At 41.9% G+C, this 17,679-nt stretch overlaps 1 protein-coding gene across 1 annotated transcript in view; it reads left to right on the top strand.

The window, feature by feature from the left end:
* The window catches only part of HERC5 (HECT and RLD domain containing E3 ubiquitin protein ligase 5), a 69,201-nt gene that overhangs the window by 6,933 nt on the left and 44,589 nt on the right, over window positions 1-17,679 (top strand). The window contains exons 4-11 of the mRNA XM_075544027.1: window positions 198-419; window positions 1,882-1,973; window positions 2,226-2,356; window positions 5,498-5,643; window positions 9,597-9,673; window positions 11,173-11,276; window positions 12,217-12,276; window positions 12,532-12,625. Of these exons, the coding sequence (XP_075400142.1) occupies window positions 198-419; window positions 1,882-1,973; window positions 2,226-2,356; window positions 5,498-5,643; window positions 9,597-9,673; window positions 11,173-11,276; window positions 12,217-12,276; window positions 12,532-12,625 (926 nt within the window). The remainder of the gene's footprint in view (window positions 1-197; window positions 420-1,881; window positions 1,974-2,225; window positions 2,357-5,497; window positions 5,644-9,596; window positions 9,674-11,172; window positions 11,277-12,216; window positions 12,277-12,531; window positions 12,626-17,679) is intronic.

Genomic DNA, 17,679 nt, shown 5'->3' with positions numbered 1-17,679 from the left:
TGGTACAGTGGGGGCAACAATGGGCTCAAAGTGCAAATCCGGGCAGTGTTCACCTCTGTCGTGCCTGGGTTTCGTGTAATTCAGATCCACCTCAGCAGCACCTGGCCCCCACAGTGGTAGCAGTTCCATAACCTATGGCAATGTCTGCCCCTTGTAAACTGAGTCCATGAGCATTGTCCTCCTTTATTTTGGTCAAGGCGGTGAGCTTTTTGCCTGGGGGCAGAACTCGCATGGACAGCTGGGAACTGGAAGAATGATGAACTCCACCCCCACACCACAGCTTGTGGCACATCTCGCAGGAGTGCCCTTGGCGCAGATATCTGCAGGAGAAGCTCACAGCATGGTCTTATCCATGTCCGGAAACATTTACTCCTGGGGGAAAAATGATTGTGGACAACTAGGCCTGGGCCACATGGATGGTATGGAAATATATTTTCAAATCGATATGATCAAGAAGTGTATTTGTTGGATTAGAGACTAATGTAACCTAGACCTCCCTATTAAAATGAGTCAAGTACTTACTTTTCGTAGGCACTGTTCATTCCGATCATCTCTCTGATTTTAGGGCAGAATCAATCTAATAGGTTGAGGCGTAGTACGGAGGTTGTTTGGGGGCTATGTGGGGAGATGGGGGAGGGCACTGAACCATGGATCAGAATGCACAGACTGGCCAACTGCAGGACCTTGCCAAATCACTTATCATTTATCTGTTCATCTATCTAAACTCACTGCCACCAAGTTGATGCTGACTCTTAGTGACCCTATAGGACAGGGTAGTGTTTTGTTCTGTGGGTTTCCCAGGCTGTAACTCTTTGCAGTAGAAAGCCTTGTCTTTCTCCTAAGGTATTTTGGAACGACGGCCCTTGAAGTTAGCAACCCAACAAGCCTCGTTGGCATAGTGGGGGACACATTGGCCTGCTAACTAAACAGTCAACTGTTCAAAACCACCAGTTGCCCTTTGAGAGAAATATGGGGCTTTCTACTCCTGAAAAGAGTCTCGGAAACCCACAGGGACAGCTCTACCGTGACCTATGGAGTTAGAGTGGGTCAGAATTGACTTAATGGCAGGAGTTTGGGGTTCTATCCATCTCTCTTTCTACACACACACACACACACACACACACTCACACACACACACACTCATTTCGGTGAAGTGCCAAGTTTGGACAAGTTGATCTCCAATGTTTCTTTGCACTTAAATATCTACTAATATAATAATGATACCTATTGTTAACCTAGCTCTACAAAGCCGATGGCAAAGTTCCTCATGTAATAAACCTATCAGCCCCTGCTCATTGGTCCAGCAACGCATTTCCCAGTGACATGGTCCAGTGCTAATTACATGAGGTCACCCCTAAACCAGTGTTAGAACCACTGTTAAAAGAAGAGAGCGCAACAAAGGGCTAGCTCAGCTGTTTTTGCAAAATCTTCTCAGGTGGACCATAATTGAGAAGGAGGGAAGAGGAGGCAGTATGATGCAAAGACGCTATAGTGGAGAATTTACTAAAAAGATTGTGTGTGTGTGTGTGTGTGTGTGTGTGTGTGTTTAGAGGACAAGGTCGTCCTAAATGAGCATTGGAAATATCAAATATTCTACAGTTAGAACTAATCAAGTCAGCTTCGAACAGAACAGCCTCTGGGAAGCGTGTGGTTGGACCGTTCCTTACGTAGACTCTTCCAAGTGCGCCCTCCCCTGACCATTAGCCTAGAACTTAGGCCCCAGTGCGCCAGCTTGGAACCTTTCCTATCAGACATAGGTATGACCATGGTTTTTGCTGTGCTGAGAGGCATCAGTTCAGGTGTTTCACCAGTAGCAAGTACCTGCACAGTGAAACTCAATCTGAGCTTTTGGTCACTTCGACGTTTCTTTACCATGTATAGATGAAGTGTTTCCTTCTCTGATGGAAGAGCCAGATAATCGGGAAGTTGAATTTCTCACATGTGGTGGCTCTCACAGTGCTCTGTTGACAAAGGTAGGTGTATAGTGTTGTGTGTCTTTTCAGTTGCCGGTTTGCAGCAAGCTCTTCGTGGGGAGGAAAGCAGGAGACTAGGTGGTGGGGCAGCAGGTAGGGATTGCCAAGGGCGAAAGCTCACTTCTGGTGAACCGTTAATTCTGATCGTTTGACAGCTCGACTTTGAGAGTGCTGTGGGTAAAGTGTCACTAATGCAATGGTGGGTATGTCAATATTGTTGCTAAATTCTAAGGTGACATTCTATGTCTTTAGGATGGGCTAGTGTTCACTTTTGGCTCTGGAAAATGTGGACAACTTGGGCACAATTCAGTACAAAATGAGCCAAGACCTCATTTGGTGACTGAGCTCATGGACTATAAAGTGACTCAGATAGCATGTGGCAGGTAAGTTGTTCAGTTTCAAGAATGACGCAGTGCATTTAAATAGAGACTTTAATAAAAGGGCTCTCAGTCTCTCTGATGGGGGTGTAAGTATCAAGCATAATTAAATGTCTACACAATCCAAATAAGTCTCAATATTAATATGCATGTTCCTTTTTTAATGAAGAAATTGAATTACTTACTGTTGCCTTTCTCATGAAATACTTTTGTAGCTTTTCTGATGTGATTTTTTTTTAGAAAAACAAGTGTTTAGTTTATGTCTGTGAGGGCAATAAATGAACACAAATCACAAAGGATTATTCATCGATACAATCATCTTCTCTCACAATTCCTCCAGACCTCTAAACTAAAACAAAACTCACTGCCATCAAACCAATTCTGACTCATAGCAACTCATAGGACAGAGTGAAACTGTCGCTGTGGATTTCCAAGACTGTCAATCTTTGCAGGGGTAGAAAGCCTCATCTTTCTCCTGAGGAGCAGCTGGTGTTTTCAAACTACTGACCTTGTGGTCAGCACTCCAACTTGGTCTACATACTGTTTACAGCCATAATTCTTTCACAGCGGCGACACCAGCGGTAGTTTGAATGGCACTTGCTATTCACAGTGCTCTTGCGTAGTTTAAGTAAAAGAAAACATCTAGTTCCAGTTCTTCAGTTTACATCATTATTTTCTTCTTGGGTACTTAGGTTCAGCAATCTATTGCTTACCAGTGGGATGTTGGGTGTTGGTGGAAGACTTCCGCTTCCTGTAGACAATTGTTTCCTCACCAAACAAACAAATCCACACTCTGGCAGAATACAAGGTTTTACTGTTGCTATAAAAATAAAAACCACAGTATTTAAACTCTCCATGGATGGTGTGACCATGGAGCCTCTCCCGTGGTCATAGAGTACAGTTACATGAATGAATATTAGATAATATTAGAATTTGGGGCAGATATTTTTTGTGTTTTTGCTGTCTGCATTAACCCAAAAGAGCATTATTAATGTTTTCAATTCTTCGTAACCCAACATATCTTGAATAACATGTATTAGGAGAGAAAGAGCCTAATTAGACATGTCTTCATGCAAACCTGGGCAGTGCTCTGGCTGACTCAGAATTATGGCTGAGTCCTTTGTGGGGAAATGGAGATAGTAACTAATCATTTCTTAGGGTTATGGCAGGGGATATTGAGGGGAAATGGGAACTAAGATTAATGAAAACAAGAAAGAATAAAATGTTCCAAAATGATATGGCGATGATTGTGCAGCTCTTTCTAATATGTTATCTTAATATATTAAAATTCAAAATAAATTGTTGAACTATACGATATGTGAATTAAATGTCAATAAAAGTGTTATTTTTTAAAATCGATGTAATGGAGGTATTTGGAAAACCAAGCAGAAGCTCAGAGAGGGCCACCTAATTTAATCTTCTAGAATGAATAGAGAAGGGAGTCAGGGATGATTTCCAAGAGGCAGTGACTCTCAGTGTAAGACTGAAAGACAAGGCGAGGGAACAGCCTGTGTAGCCCATGAGAAAGGCTGGCATAGAGGTAGACCCCCACCATGGGCCAGCCGAGGCAACTCAGACACACACTGTGTTTCCAAATGGGTGCAGAGTAGAGCTGAGTACCATAGAGGTTTACATGGCTGGTTTTCTTTCTTTTGTTTATTTATTTATTTATTAATTAATCATTTTATTAGGGACTTATACAACTCTTTTTCACAATCCATACGTGTATCATTTGTGTCTAGCACATTTGTACATATGTTGCCATCATTATTCTCAAAACACCTGCTTTCTACTTGAGCCCTTGATATCAGCTCCTCATTTGTCCCCTCCCTCTCCGCTCCCCCCCCTGAACCTTTGATAATGTATAAATAATTATAATTGTATCATATCTTACACCATCCGATGTCTCCCTCCAGGGAGGAGGTTATATGTAGACCTTGTCATCTGTTCTCCCTTTCTTCCTCACCCTCCCTCCAACCTCCTGATATCACCACTCTCACCACTGATCCTGAGAGGTTCATCTGTCCTGGATTCCCCGTATTTCCAGTTCCTATCTGTGCCAGTGTATATCCTCCAGTCCAGCCAGAAATGTAAGGTAGAATTGGGATCATGATAGTGGGGGGAAGGAAGCATTTAAGAACTAGAGGAAAATAGTATGTTTCATCGTTGCTACACTGCACTCTGAATTGCTCATCACCTCCCTACAGTCCTTTTGTAAGGGGATGTGCAATTTCCCCCAGATGGGTCCTGGGTCCCCACTCTGCACTCCCCCTCATTCACAATGCTATGATTTTTTTTTTTTTTGGGTCTTTGATGCCTGATACCTGATCCCTTCGACGCCTTGTCATCTCACAGGCTGGTGTGCATTTTCCATGTGGGCTTTGTTGTTTCTCAGTGAGATGGCCCCTTGTTTATCTTCCAGCCTATGGGACCCCAGATTCTATATATTTTGACAACTGGGTACCATCAGCTTTCTTCACCACATTTGCCTATGCACCCACTTTGTGTTCAGTGTTCGTGTCAGGGTAGGCTGGTGTGCTTCTTCCATGTGGGCTTTGTTGTTTCTTAGCTAGATGGCAGCCTGATTGTCTTCAAGCCTTTAAGACCCCAGATGCTATATCATTTGATAGCCGGGCACCATCAGCTTTCTTCACAACTTTTGCTTATGCACCCACTTTGTCCTCAGCGATCGAGTAGGGACAGGATAGTGTGCTTCTTCCATGTGCGTTTTGTTGTCTCTCAGCTAGATGGCTGCTTGTTTATCTTCAGGTCTTTAAGACTTCAGGTGCTATATCTTTTGACTGCTGGTTTTCTTAAACATCTTTGAATGGACTCAAACCTCCAGCCTTTAGAGTAGATGGTATTGTTTTGTTAGCTGTAATCAAATCAGCTCCAATTCATGGTGACATTAAAAATAGCAGTAGAAAAACATGGGAGTTACAAAGGCAGCGCAGCCATGGATAAACAATTTGTTGGTTCTCCGATGGCTCATTTCACCTACTGGGGACTGGTTAGCTCTTCCATGCTTACTGGGTAGCCTGATTTCAGCAGGTGATCAAATTGCTACAGTGTGGATGACTGAGAATTGACCATATGCTCATCGGTATGGGTGATTGAGAATTGACCTTCTGCACTTTTATTTAATAGGTACCACACACTTGCCTATGTTTCTGACTTGGGAATGGTCTTTTCCTTTGGTTCCGGAAGAGAGGGACAGCTGGGAAACTGTGGAACACAGAATCAGCTGAAACCACTTCCCATGAAGTTGCCATCAAAAGAAGACCTCAAATTTGGTAAATTCATAGAAGCACAGCATTTGGCCTACAAATCCATCTAGAAAAATTAATTTTCCTAAGTACATAATGTGACAAGGGCAATGATGCATGACTGTGAGAGGCGTTTTTCCAACCACTGGTTTTATATTTCCTTCAAACAATTTAAAAGAGTCAACCTAACTTATCAAGTCAAAATAATCACAACTTTTCCCTTACCCCTTCCAATCAGAATGAAGGTGGACTGAAGTGATATAAAAATAAAATATCCCTATGGCTTCAGAAGCACACGCGACTCTAATTCGAGAGGCCTTGCTGTTAGGAGCCACCAAGCCGTGTGCGACTCACAGCCACCCCATGAGCAACAGGCAGACCCTACTCGGTACTGTGCCATCTCACAGTTGTTACTTATTGTGTTAGGCTGGGCTCTCTAGAGAAGCAAAAGATGGAGCGAGAGTGAGAGTAAGCGAGAGAGAGAGGCGAGAGAGAGAGAAAGGAAGACAGGGAGGAGGGAGAAATGTATATCAAGACAATGGCTCCCACAATTGTAGAAGTGGGTGAGTGAGATGTGGCCAATTAATATGACCCTTCTAGCCATCATTTCTTATGTATTATAATTTTGAACTCTATGCCTGTAGCAATAGTCCCATTTTGGAGGAAGTTCTCTACCAATAGACAGGATTAGTTTCATACGAATGGGCAGGATTAAGGTGGACTTTTATTCCTGACCTTGGTACAGGGTATGAGCCAAGTCACACCCTTTGTTTTGTTACCTTGGAGGTAGGGGCTGATAAAAGACAACAATCGCACGTCTGTCCAAGCCATCTCTCTGTGTATAAAAGCCTTCTCAGACACAGAGAAATCCCAGGATTTCTAGAAGAAGAAGAGTATGTTGCAGATCTCCAGTTGCAGAGGTGGAGGCACCGGAGACTGTGGAACGGAGTGAAGGAGCCAGGCCCAGAACAAAGACTGAGGCAAGGCGCCCAGGAGGTAGAACCCAGGGTTAGCACTGGCTCCGTGGCAGTGAGTGGAGATGGTAGTAGAGAAGTAGAGTGGCATGGGAGGAATGGTTGGCGTCAGAAGAGGTATAGAAGGATGGAGCCTGGAGGGATGCCTGATCCCTGCTTTGTGGCAATAAGGAAGACAGGAGGTCAGATATGGTCACATCCACCTGTTTTTGCTGTAAGTCCAGTCCTGTTGAAGTTTTTGGGTCGGATGCTAAGCTAGAGGCTTCTCCTAAGTCGTGTGGAAGTTAGCAAACCAGGAAGCAGGAAGATAAACCAGGAATCAGGAAAACAAAAAAAGGAAGAGCACAAGCTGGTAGCTAGGGAGGCAAATGAATGCAAGAGTAGCAGGGTGGGTGGCTACAGAGCCTAGTGACTTGAAGTTCCTTCAGTCCTTGCAGCTGGGGAAATGCTGAGTGTTCTTTCCTTTTAGTTGTCGAACTCCCGTTCTCTCTACATATCATTGTAGTCTTTTACTCTGTCTTCTCAAGCTGGTCTGTGAATTTTTTTCAGTTATTTTGCCTCATCAGTTTTTCCCTTTTGCTTCAACTACTTTCGAGAGCAAGTTTCTGACATCTAATTTTTCTTTTTCGTTCTGCCCCATGTTTTGATGAACTTTTTTTTCATAACCTTCCCATAGCCTTTGATCACTCAGGTCTAATGGGTCGCATTACTTTTTATTCCTCTAGGTCTGTTCTTGAGATGGTTTCCACATGGAGGTAGAATAGACTCAAGTTCAGATTTTACCTCTAATGAGTTTGTTTTCATTTTCTTTGGTTTTAACTTGAACTTGCATGTGAGCCTTTGATAGTCTGCCCCACAATAATTCCCTGGCCTTGTTTGGGGTTTATGATTTTGGGCTGCTCCATTGTCTCTTCCCACACATGTAGACATTTGATTGCTGTGGACTCTATCTGGTGTGGTCAACATATATTGTCACTGTTTTTGTTGTTGGAAAAAACTATTCCCAATGGAAAGGTCGTTGGTTTTGTGAAAGTCTGTTATGTCATCTCTGGCATCATTTCTATCACCAAGGACCTATTTTCCAGCTACTGCCAACAACTTCTACATACCAGTGAAGGAGCCCTGGTGGTGGAGGAGGTTACAGTTGGACTGCTAACCACAAGGTCATAAGTTCCAATCCCCTGCCACTCCAGGGGAGAAATATGTGACTTTCTGCTCCCGTAAACAGTTACAGTCCTGGAAACCCCCAGAGGCAGTTCTGCCCTGTTCTGTAGAGTCACTGAGTCAAAATCAACTCAATGGCAATGTGTCCTGCTGCCCCAACCCACCATCTTTCATTGTTTCCAACATTCACATTCTAATCATCCATAATTATTAATGAATTTTGATTTTATGTTCAATCAATTTCGTATAAAAGAAATTGGTAAAAAAAAACACTTCAGTTTATTTTTGGAATTAGTAATTGATCCATAAATTTAAGTAATAGATGTCTGAGTTGATTTATCATATTGCTGACAGCATTTTACATGAAGATAGATCTTGAAATGTTCTGCTGGTTAAAAAATGTGACAAATGTACCTTCCAAAAAAGTTGTCATTTCCAGCAGAGCAGACCAAATGATTGTCTAATTCAAAATGGTCCACACAAGTCCACTTCAGCTCAATAATGTTCAAGATATCTATCTTCAATCATTTCATTTCATTTTTGCTCCTTTCCAATTTTCCTAAGTTCAGACTTTATACATTTCAAGTATCAATTATGAATGAATGTTCACAGCTGTTTCTTCCCCTTTGGAGTCATGCCATATCTGAAAATGAAAGTCCCAAGTGCTTTGCTCCATCCACAACAAGCTCAGCTCTCTTAAGGAGGCAGCGCCTTTCCAGTTGTATTTTCGTACCTTCCAACCTGGGGGGCTCATCTTTCATCATGCATCCGACAGTGTTAGGACTATGCGCGAGACATTAATTCCGTGATACTCATTTATGTGCCTGGTGAAACTGATCCATGGTCATGTAGCGTGCATGATGGTAAACAACAGACAGATGTCCAGGTCTGTAACTGCATTCAATTTTTTATGCATTATCTCAACCAGTCTCCTTAAACATTTTGGAAATATGTTCTATTATTTTCATTTTACAGGAGAATACAGAGACTTTGTTAACTAAAAAGTTAACTAGAGTCTTGCAGGATATAAGTTGTCCAGCTGGATTTGAACTGTGAGTTCAGAACCTGAACTCCAAAGCATAACTGTACAAGTGCTCTGAGTACTTCTGTTACGTGTTTCTGAAAGTTTAGTGATGACTTAAAATAACAGAATTCTCTCAGTCCTATAGAAATGAACAGGCATTTCCACAAGCAGTCTACACCGTATCTCTTGGGGAGGCTCCTTGTAACTAGAGAAGTGACCCAGCTGGTGCAGTTGGTCAAGGCATTGAACTGCTAACCTAAGCATAAGGTCAGCCATTCAAGCCCAGCAGCCACTGGCTTGTCTGTTTTCATAATGATTTACAGGCGTGGACACCCAGGGAACAGTTCTACTTTGTCATGCAGGGTTTACTACAATTTGGAATCAACAGAGTGGCAGTGAGCTGGGCTTTGTAACCAGTTAGGTAAACTTGAAGTACTTATTTATAGTCAACAAAACCAACAGGCATGCTTAGATCTTGAGTTTTATGACAGAAATGTCAGTAGTGGGAGTTGACCTCAACTAGGGGACATTCAAATGACCAAATATGTGTTTGACTTGTCTTGTATAGGAACACTTACATTAATTATGCTTGCTAAATGATGCCATATATCTTCCATATGAATCACTTGTATTTGTCAACCAGCCTTTACTCTGAAAGATTATATTTTTGTTTCTTAATTGCTGGACAATGGATGGGATATTTATATGCTTAAGAGTGAAATCATTAAGTCAAGAAGAATCTGAAATTATTTGAAGTGGATGTGCCCCTTTGTGCCAAATGATCTCAAAAATCCATACCTTTTATATATCTCTTGCAGAAAAACACAGCTCAGAAAAGGAGCTGATCTTGGTTGCTGGAGGAAATCAAAGCATTTTGCTCTGGATGAAGAAAGAGGTAAAAATAGATCTCATGTTGCCATGAGAAGCAGCCCAGTTGCTACCAGCTAAGAGGTTGACAGTTTAAAACTGCCCAGGGGTGCCTACGAGATAAGCCTGCCTGGCCTTCTGCCTTCAGAGGATCGCAACCTTTAAAACCTTATGGGACAGTTGTCCTCTATGCACAGGACAATATGAGTCAGAATGGATTCAATGGCAACTGACAAACGGCAAGATGTTCTACATCTTGGGGTTATAAACGGCATAAAAGGTTCCATAATTCGGCTTGGTGAATTCCAGAAACAGGTGATGAGGCTGAGTCTTTAAAATAGAATGTGGAGACGTTCTCGATTTTTTACTGTCTTTGAGTAACCATAAAAATCAGCACAGGTGTCCCCAGGGGATGTTCATGTAGTGCTTGCCTTCGCCTCTATTTGGTTTTCTTTTGAGGAGAGGGTATAGAGGGAGCCTTGCTGATGACACTTAGTCAGTGTCTAAGTGAGCCAGCAGTTGGAGAGATTCTAAAATGACTCTTGTCGGGGGAACCAGCCTCCAATAACCGAAGGGCCAGACAGCACAAATGTACGGCGATGATATATCAAGATTATAGTAAAGTCATAGAGGATAAGACAGATAGGAGCGAGAATAGAATAAAGGAGTCAGACACATTTCATGGTAGCATGCTCACCTCAGCTTCTCTTGATGGACCACGTGGAACTGAACGCGTTGCAGAACTAGAAGCCGTGAGAATGAGTCTTTATTATCTTGGGATCTTTATAAGTAAACTTAGGACATGCATATTCAGTGGTTACATACATCACAAGGTGGGTCCCTGGGCTCACAGGTGAGGAAACCTAACAGCTGCATGCAGGGAAGGTATAAAGGGGGCTGGGTGTCACGGCGGGAAGAGAGAACCAAAGGATAATGCCTGCTTCTAGAGGGAGATATAATCAACTCTGTGCTCCCTTGAAGGCAGCAGAGCCGTTATGGGGAGAATCTGTGGGAAAGATTTTTAAAGCAGGATCACGTACCTGGACCTTACCGAAGTGGAGGCTTTCCTACCATGGAATGTCAGCTTTCCAGATTCCCTCTGTAATAAGTTAGGGAATATAGTTCTGATCAACTTTCCCTCCATGTTAGTTTCCCACAGACGTTGCCAACAACTACCATACAACCAGTACATAAGCCCCTTGTCCTGTCCCTTCCCCTTCCACAGACAGCCCTTTTAGGATCTCTCAATGCTCAATTTCACCTGTGTTTATCTAATTTTAAAAAGTGAGGGTTAGCTTACTCAGAGAAATGGATTTGGGATCAAAGCAAGGCTCCGTGGGCAAGAAATGAGCAGCCAAGGAAATGACTGATGTCTCCTTGATGGACTCTCGCGTTCTGATTGTCCCGAGCTGTGCCATCCTTTCTTAGAAAGCAGCATTGCCCTCTGTTCCTAGGACATGTTCGGAAAGTTGGACATCTGGCGACGTGTGTGTTGACATGGATATTTACGGTTTTGTTTGTTGACAGAATTCCTATGTTAATCTGAGGAGGAAGATCGCGACGTTGAACGAAGGGACTATAAAGAGGTGGCTTGCTGGTGTGAGCACGAAGCAGCGGCACAGTACAAAAAGGTCCATCCCCTCTGTCTGTCTCCTTGTGTGTCTCCCCAAGTGTCTCTGCAGCATGCAGAGACATGAGGCTCTGTGGTCCCTGGAGACAGCTTTCTTTCCTGCAGTCCTCTCCCGGGTCGTGTGTATACTGATTCTCTGAGCAAGAAATGTAGTCCACAGCATTTCCAGCTCCTTCAATATGCCGCCTCGTGTGTATGCCTCTCCTAGTCACAGCGGAGGAGTTTGGCCAGCCCTCCTCTGTAAGCCACAGAATGCCTCCTTTCTGTAAAGGTGACTGATCTTCCTGCTCGCAACCATTGTCCCGTCCATTTTCATGCATGGCTTTCGAGTTCTGAGAAATGGCTGCGCATCGTACTGTGCAGATCACAGATGATTGAGGACCCTCGAGCCCTCTTGGCCAGCTAGCCACAGAGGAGCATTTGAAAGCCACATTTGCGAGAAAGACGAAGCTGTCTACTCCTTTACAGCGCGGCAGTCTGGGAGGGCAGGTTGGTTCTGTCCTGTGGGGTGCAGTTAAATAAGAATTGACTCGATGGCAGTGAGAGAGAAACCTGGCCCCCTATGAGTTCTGGTATTGTTTTGTTTCAACTTCGGTGCTGCCAAACAAAAATAAATAGAGGCTGGGGAGCTGCGAGGATGACAGTGTTTTATTTGCCCACGAAAATACTGATGTCGAGTCAAGTCTTTTCTTCTCTCTCTGTCGTGCCTTTCTATTTCCCATGTTTGCCCCTGAAAGACCAGATTTTTTTTCAAATGAAATAAGCTCTTTGGATGCCTGTGGTACATCTCTCATGCAAACATGCGGGAGGTAGAAGTTTAGAGACCCGTTATGAGATGTTTTACTTACCACGTATCATGGCATACAGAAGGATGGTCCTGATGTAAGGAAGGATTCAGTAAGAATTTATTCCTTCTAACCACTGTCTTATTTCTGATGCAGGGAAATCAGAGAAATATTTTCATTTCCTGCTTGTCTGACTGGGAGTTTTCTAAAGCCAAGGTAATACATAAAATAACATTCTACTGAAGATACTGTGGACGTTCTAAAAATGTTCTAAAAATGCTTGTATTTTCAGATAATATATTCAGTTCAGTGTATTATTTTTCAAGGGCCAAGTAATTTATCTCATTTTAAAATTTACTTTCATTTAAATCTTTGTTTTAAACAAAAGCCAATACATGATCTCTGGAGAAAAGGCCACAATTAAATACATTTATTTATATATCCTCTTATCTATTTGTCCTGTTTCCACAGAAAAGCTGCAGAACCAACGTTTATTCACTTGGATTTAAACAAAGCCAGAGACACATTTAAGGAGTTAACCCAGAAGGACTGGATTGCTCCCATGGTACTGTTCTTCACATTATCTGTTTAGAGAATCTAGCACATTTTATCTGAAAGGTTTTGTTTGAGAGATTCTCAGAGACCCTTTGGTATATACAGCTTAAGTAAAATTTATTCAAAAGTTTACTCACTGGGTAAAAGAATTGGTGTTGTATTCGTATAAATTACAGTCTAAATAATTGATTTGGACACACACACACACACACACGCACGCCCACACTCTACTCAAGGGAATCCTTTCAACGCAGGGCTTTGGGAAGAGAGGTGATTGAAAGACTTGTACAGATTGGCACTCCAGAATAAGAACAACATGGAGATAGAAGTATGACCGTCCCCACCACCAAGGAACTGCCTGGATTCTTCCATTGGGCATCTTCCTTTTTAGTAGGTTCCAGAAAGCTCTTATTCTTTTTGACACTGTTGCTTCCTTGGTTCAGTACCATTATTACTGTGTTGTTGTTTTTTTCCGTTTTATACCTGGAGCTCTCTATAGGTGCTTTCTTGATTACTTTAACCATTTTAAAATCCAGCCTTGAAGGACCCATGCTCATGCTGTGGGTTAGGTATTGGGCTGCTCACCACAAGATTGGCAGTTCAAACACACCAGCTGCTCCACAGGAGAAAGGTGAGGCTGTCTGCTCCTGTAAAAATTTATAGTCTCAGGAACACTATATCGGGTCAATATAATTTGGAATTGACTCAATGGGAGTCAGTTTATTAATATATTTTTTTAGTCTGTCGTATTTCTCTGCTTTTTCTAGGAGTGATAGTGTCAGGGTTCTTCTGGCTACCTATTTTTTTCTGTCGCCCTCTGGTGTTTGTTCTGTCTGTCTGTCTCTTCCTCTAGTGTACACACATGAACATATACTTGGCTCCTCTTCAGTTTACTACTGCCTTTTTATGTCACTCCTATGTTTCTGTGTCTTTCATTCTCCTTACTTCTCAGTCATGGTCTCGCTCTCACCATCTTGTAAACCCCCCTCCATTCAGCTCCTTCACCTCTTCTCTTGCTTTGTCTTCCGTAGTCGGCAGCCTGCATCTTAACCGCAAATTCACTCACGCACACACTCCTTTCTCTCACAAAGTGTTCACAAGTTCAATTTCGTTAACTTTGACAGAACTAGAGTTGAATAGGGACCCAAGGACATGCGGATTGCTAATTATGCCATGCCGTCACGCTTTATCAGGTCCGGCAGCACTTAGTGCTACCTACAACATAAGCCAAGAACTAAACTAGGGATTCTTTTGAAAACATTAATTCTTGTTCACTTTCTATAGATTATCTAAGATATAGGGGCCAGTTTTCATTCTCAGCAAGATTCTAGGTGATTATTAAAAGGATAGCCATGGAAAGATTATTAAAACCAGAAGGCCCTTTCTGCTTCTCTTAAGGGAAGAGGTTAGACAATTTCATTGCTACTAATTTTACCTGGGCTGTGCATGAAACCAGCACTTAATGCCCACAGGACATGTTCCTAGGGTGCTCTTCTGTGAGCAGGGATTGTTGGATTACAGGATATCAAGGGTTCTTTCTATTTTGACCATATTTTATATGGATTCATGGAGTTGCTATTCCTTCTTTTTAAATAAATATTTAAATAGTCACTCTACTCTGGGTGATACAATGAAGATTTTTAATAAATAGTGAAACTCATGGTTTAATAAGTTAGACAGACATAAGTGTAGTTCTAAATAGGAGACAGGTTGTGTTTTACAGTCTGCTGCCTTCCCTAGTGCCCAACTTAGAGCTTCTTAGGTATACAATACGGATTTTTGAATGCATGCATTCAGGCAATATAAGGACAATGAATGTCAGGCTTACCAAGAAAATCCAGAGCATGCTAACCAAAAGAAGTAGGGGCTAACTAAGTGTCTACATTGCAGACAGCCATGTACAATTGTGAAACACCAAACTGTCTTGAAACATTACAGTGTCAGTAAAGGGTTTGGGGTATGACTAAAGATGCCATTGAGATGTGTTAAAATAGAGTGGTCACATATGCATAACTCTAAGGACTGAGCCTTATCATAGGAATCCAATGTGATACTTTGATATTGAAAATAAATTTTTTAAAGAATCCATACATTTAGAAATATCATTTAGCCAATAACCCATTATAAAATCCAGGACAGACAGCTGCTTAGTTATTTGACTTTGAAAATGTTATGTAATTTCTCCAAGGTGCAAATTCCTCATCTGTCAGATGATGTTAACACATCAAATTTGTCACAGGATATGAATACATTATATATATATATTACCTAATATTTATAGATCATTTAGATTAATAAATGAAAAATAACTCCAAAAAACCTACAGCCATAGAGTTAGTTCCAACTGTCAGCAATGCTATATAAAGTTTCCAATGCTGTGGATCTTTATGAACGTAGATAACCTTGACTCTCCCCATCAGAGAAGCTGGTGGGTTTGAACCACCAACCTTGAGATTAACAGTCCCACGCTTGCCCAACATCACAAAGATCCCTTAATAAATAATAAAACCAAACTCATTGCCATCAAGTCTATGCTGACTCATAGCGACCCTTCTGTGGGTGTCTGGGACTGTAACTCTATGGGAGTAGACAGCCCCGTCTTCTTCCTGTGGAGTGGATGGTGGTTTCAAACTGCCTACCTGTGGATGGTAGCCCAGTGCCTAAAGACTGCACCACCATGAGTCTATCTTCTCATTGCCTTCAAGTAGATTCTGGTTCATAAGGACCTTAAAGGGCTGGGTAGAACTGCCTCCTATGGATTTCCAAAACGGTAGCTCTTCACAGGAGTAGACAGCCTTATCTTGATCCTGCAGGGTGGCTGGTGGTTTCCAACTGCTGACCTGGTGCTTAGTGGCCCAAGATGTAACCACTATACCATCAGGGCTCCAAGTTAGCTTCTTAGAAGATTAAAAATTATTACAACACATACCAAGTAAAGTTCCAGAATTCTGGTTTATTTTGTTTTGTTTTGTTTTGCCCTGAATAGTTGAATTCTGAATTGGGGAAACTACACAGGAATTGGATGAATTGGGAACTAGTGGATTGAGTTTGTGATTAAGACTGGTGGTCCTTTGAGAAGCTAATAAGAAACTAGGCTGATTTGTGTTGTCGTGGTTTTCATTGTTTAGTTTTGTTTTTAATTGTTGGTTTGCTTTTTTTTTTCTTGTTCTAATACATTCTTATGTTTAGAAATCATCAGGTGTCACAGCCTGAGTCAGAGGGTAGAATGTAGTACTTAATATTGGGGGAACTATTACTTTTGAAAGCAGTCCAGAATAATCCTCGCGTATGTGAATTCTTCCGAGCTCCTTCCTGCACTCCAACCATTAAATAGAGGAATTCTGCCTGCTATCTACCACTGTGTACCACTTGTGTGTCAGGTTGTCGTACTGCGGTGTCCCGCACATTGCTGTGTCACTAGCATTTAAATACTAGAAGTGCTATGCCACGAGTGGACGGGTTTTAACATAGCTTTCGAGCTAAGAGCGACTAGGAAGCAGGAAGATCCAGCCCACTTTTGAGAAACTAGTCACTGAAATCTTAGGACTAACAGTAGAGCATTGTTGGATAGAGAGCCAAGGGAGGAGCCTCTCCCTGGAAGGCACTCATGACACGACTGTGGAAGAGCCTCCACATGATGTGGACGGAGTAATGATAGGACCATCACTGCGGACGGGCACCACGCACCATGAGGAGAAACCGCTCAAAATTGCTATTAATAATTGGAACTTGGAAAGTACAAAGTATGAATCTAGGAAAACTAGAAGTCATAAGAAATGAAACGGGCCGCATAAAGATAAATATCTTAATCATTAGGGAGCTGAAGTAGACTGATATTGGCCATTTTTAATCAGGCAATCTTAGAGTTTACTATGCTGGGAATGATAAATTCAAGAGGAATGACGTCACATTCACCATCAAAAAGGGCATTTCAAGCTATATCTCGGAGTACAGTGCTGACAGTGATAGGATAATATCTACTCATAGACAAGGAAATCCAATCGAGACTGCTATTATTCAAATTTACACACCAACCACTAAAGCTAGTGATGCAGAAGTGGAAGAATTCAACCAACGTCTGTAGTCTGAAATTGATCAAGCATGCAGTTGCTGTCAAAGAGACAATTACTGCTGCTTCGAATACTAAAATTTTAGAATGCTAAAATTGGACACAAAGAGGAAGAGTCAGTAGTTGGAAATATGGCCTTGGTTATAGAAACAACAATTGAGACTACATTCAACATCATAAAACTTACAGGAGGACCTTACCAGACAGAATGTACAGGAATGAAATAGAAACCATCTGTAGGAAGAGATAATGGAGAAGTTCAATATCATCAGCCAAAACAAGGCCAGGGTGGCGTAGATCATCAATGGCTCATAGGCAAGTTCAGGTTGAAGAAAATTAAAACAAGTCTACCTGGGTCAAAAGATAATCTTGAGTATATCCCACAAGTGGTAGGACAATATCAAGAACATTAAAAGATTATTAAAAAGACAGGAAAGAAGAAAATACCAAAGTAGATATGAGAAGAGACTCTGAAACTTGCCCTTAACCTTAAGAGTAGCTAAGTGAATCGAAGGAGCTAAACAAATTCTCAAAGGATATCACTGGAAGACAAGTTATTACCATGAAATGTATAAATGCTTGGAATTAAAAATCAAAAAGGAAAGAACACACTAAGCATCCCTCCACTTGAAAGAGGTAAAGGAGAAGTTCAAGGCTTGAGCTGCAATGTTGGAAGGTTCAATGGACAAAATATTGAAGATACAGGAAACATAATCTTCAAAAGAAGGTTACAAGGAACACGCGTGAGTAAACAAAGAATTCGCTGACTCTCGACCATTTCAAAATGGTTGACCAAGAACTAAGGTAGTGGGGGAAGAAGTTAAAGATACACGGAAGCTATTGGCAAAAACAGGCTCCAGAAATTGACAGGATACCAATCGAAATGTTTCAGTAAGCCGACGCCGTGCTGGGAAATTTGGATGACAGCTCTCTTGCCAACCACCTGGAAGAGATTCATATCGGTGCCCGTTCCAAAGAAAGGTGACTCAACAGAA

The sequence above is a fragment of the Tenrec ecaudatus genome, chromosome 3 (genome assembly GCF_050624435.1).
Source record: "Tenrec ecaudatus isolate mTenEca1 chromosome 3, mTenEca1.hap1, whole genome shotgun sequence".
Lineage (NCBI taxonomy): Eukaryota > Metazoa > Chordata > Mammalia > Afrosoricida > Tenrecidae > Tenrec > Tenrec ecaudatus.
The sequence above is the reverse complement of the archived record's forward strand: the minus strand, read 5'-3'. Positions and strand labels throughout refer to the sequence as shown.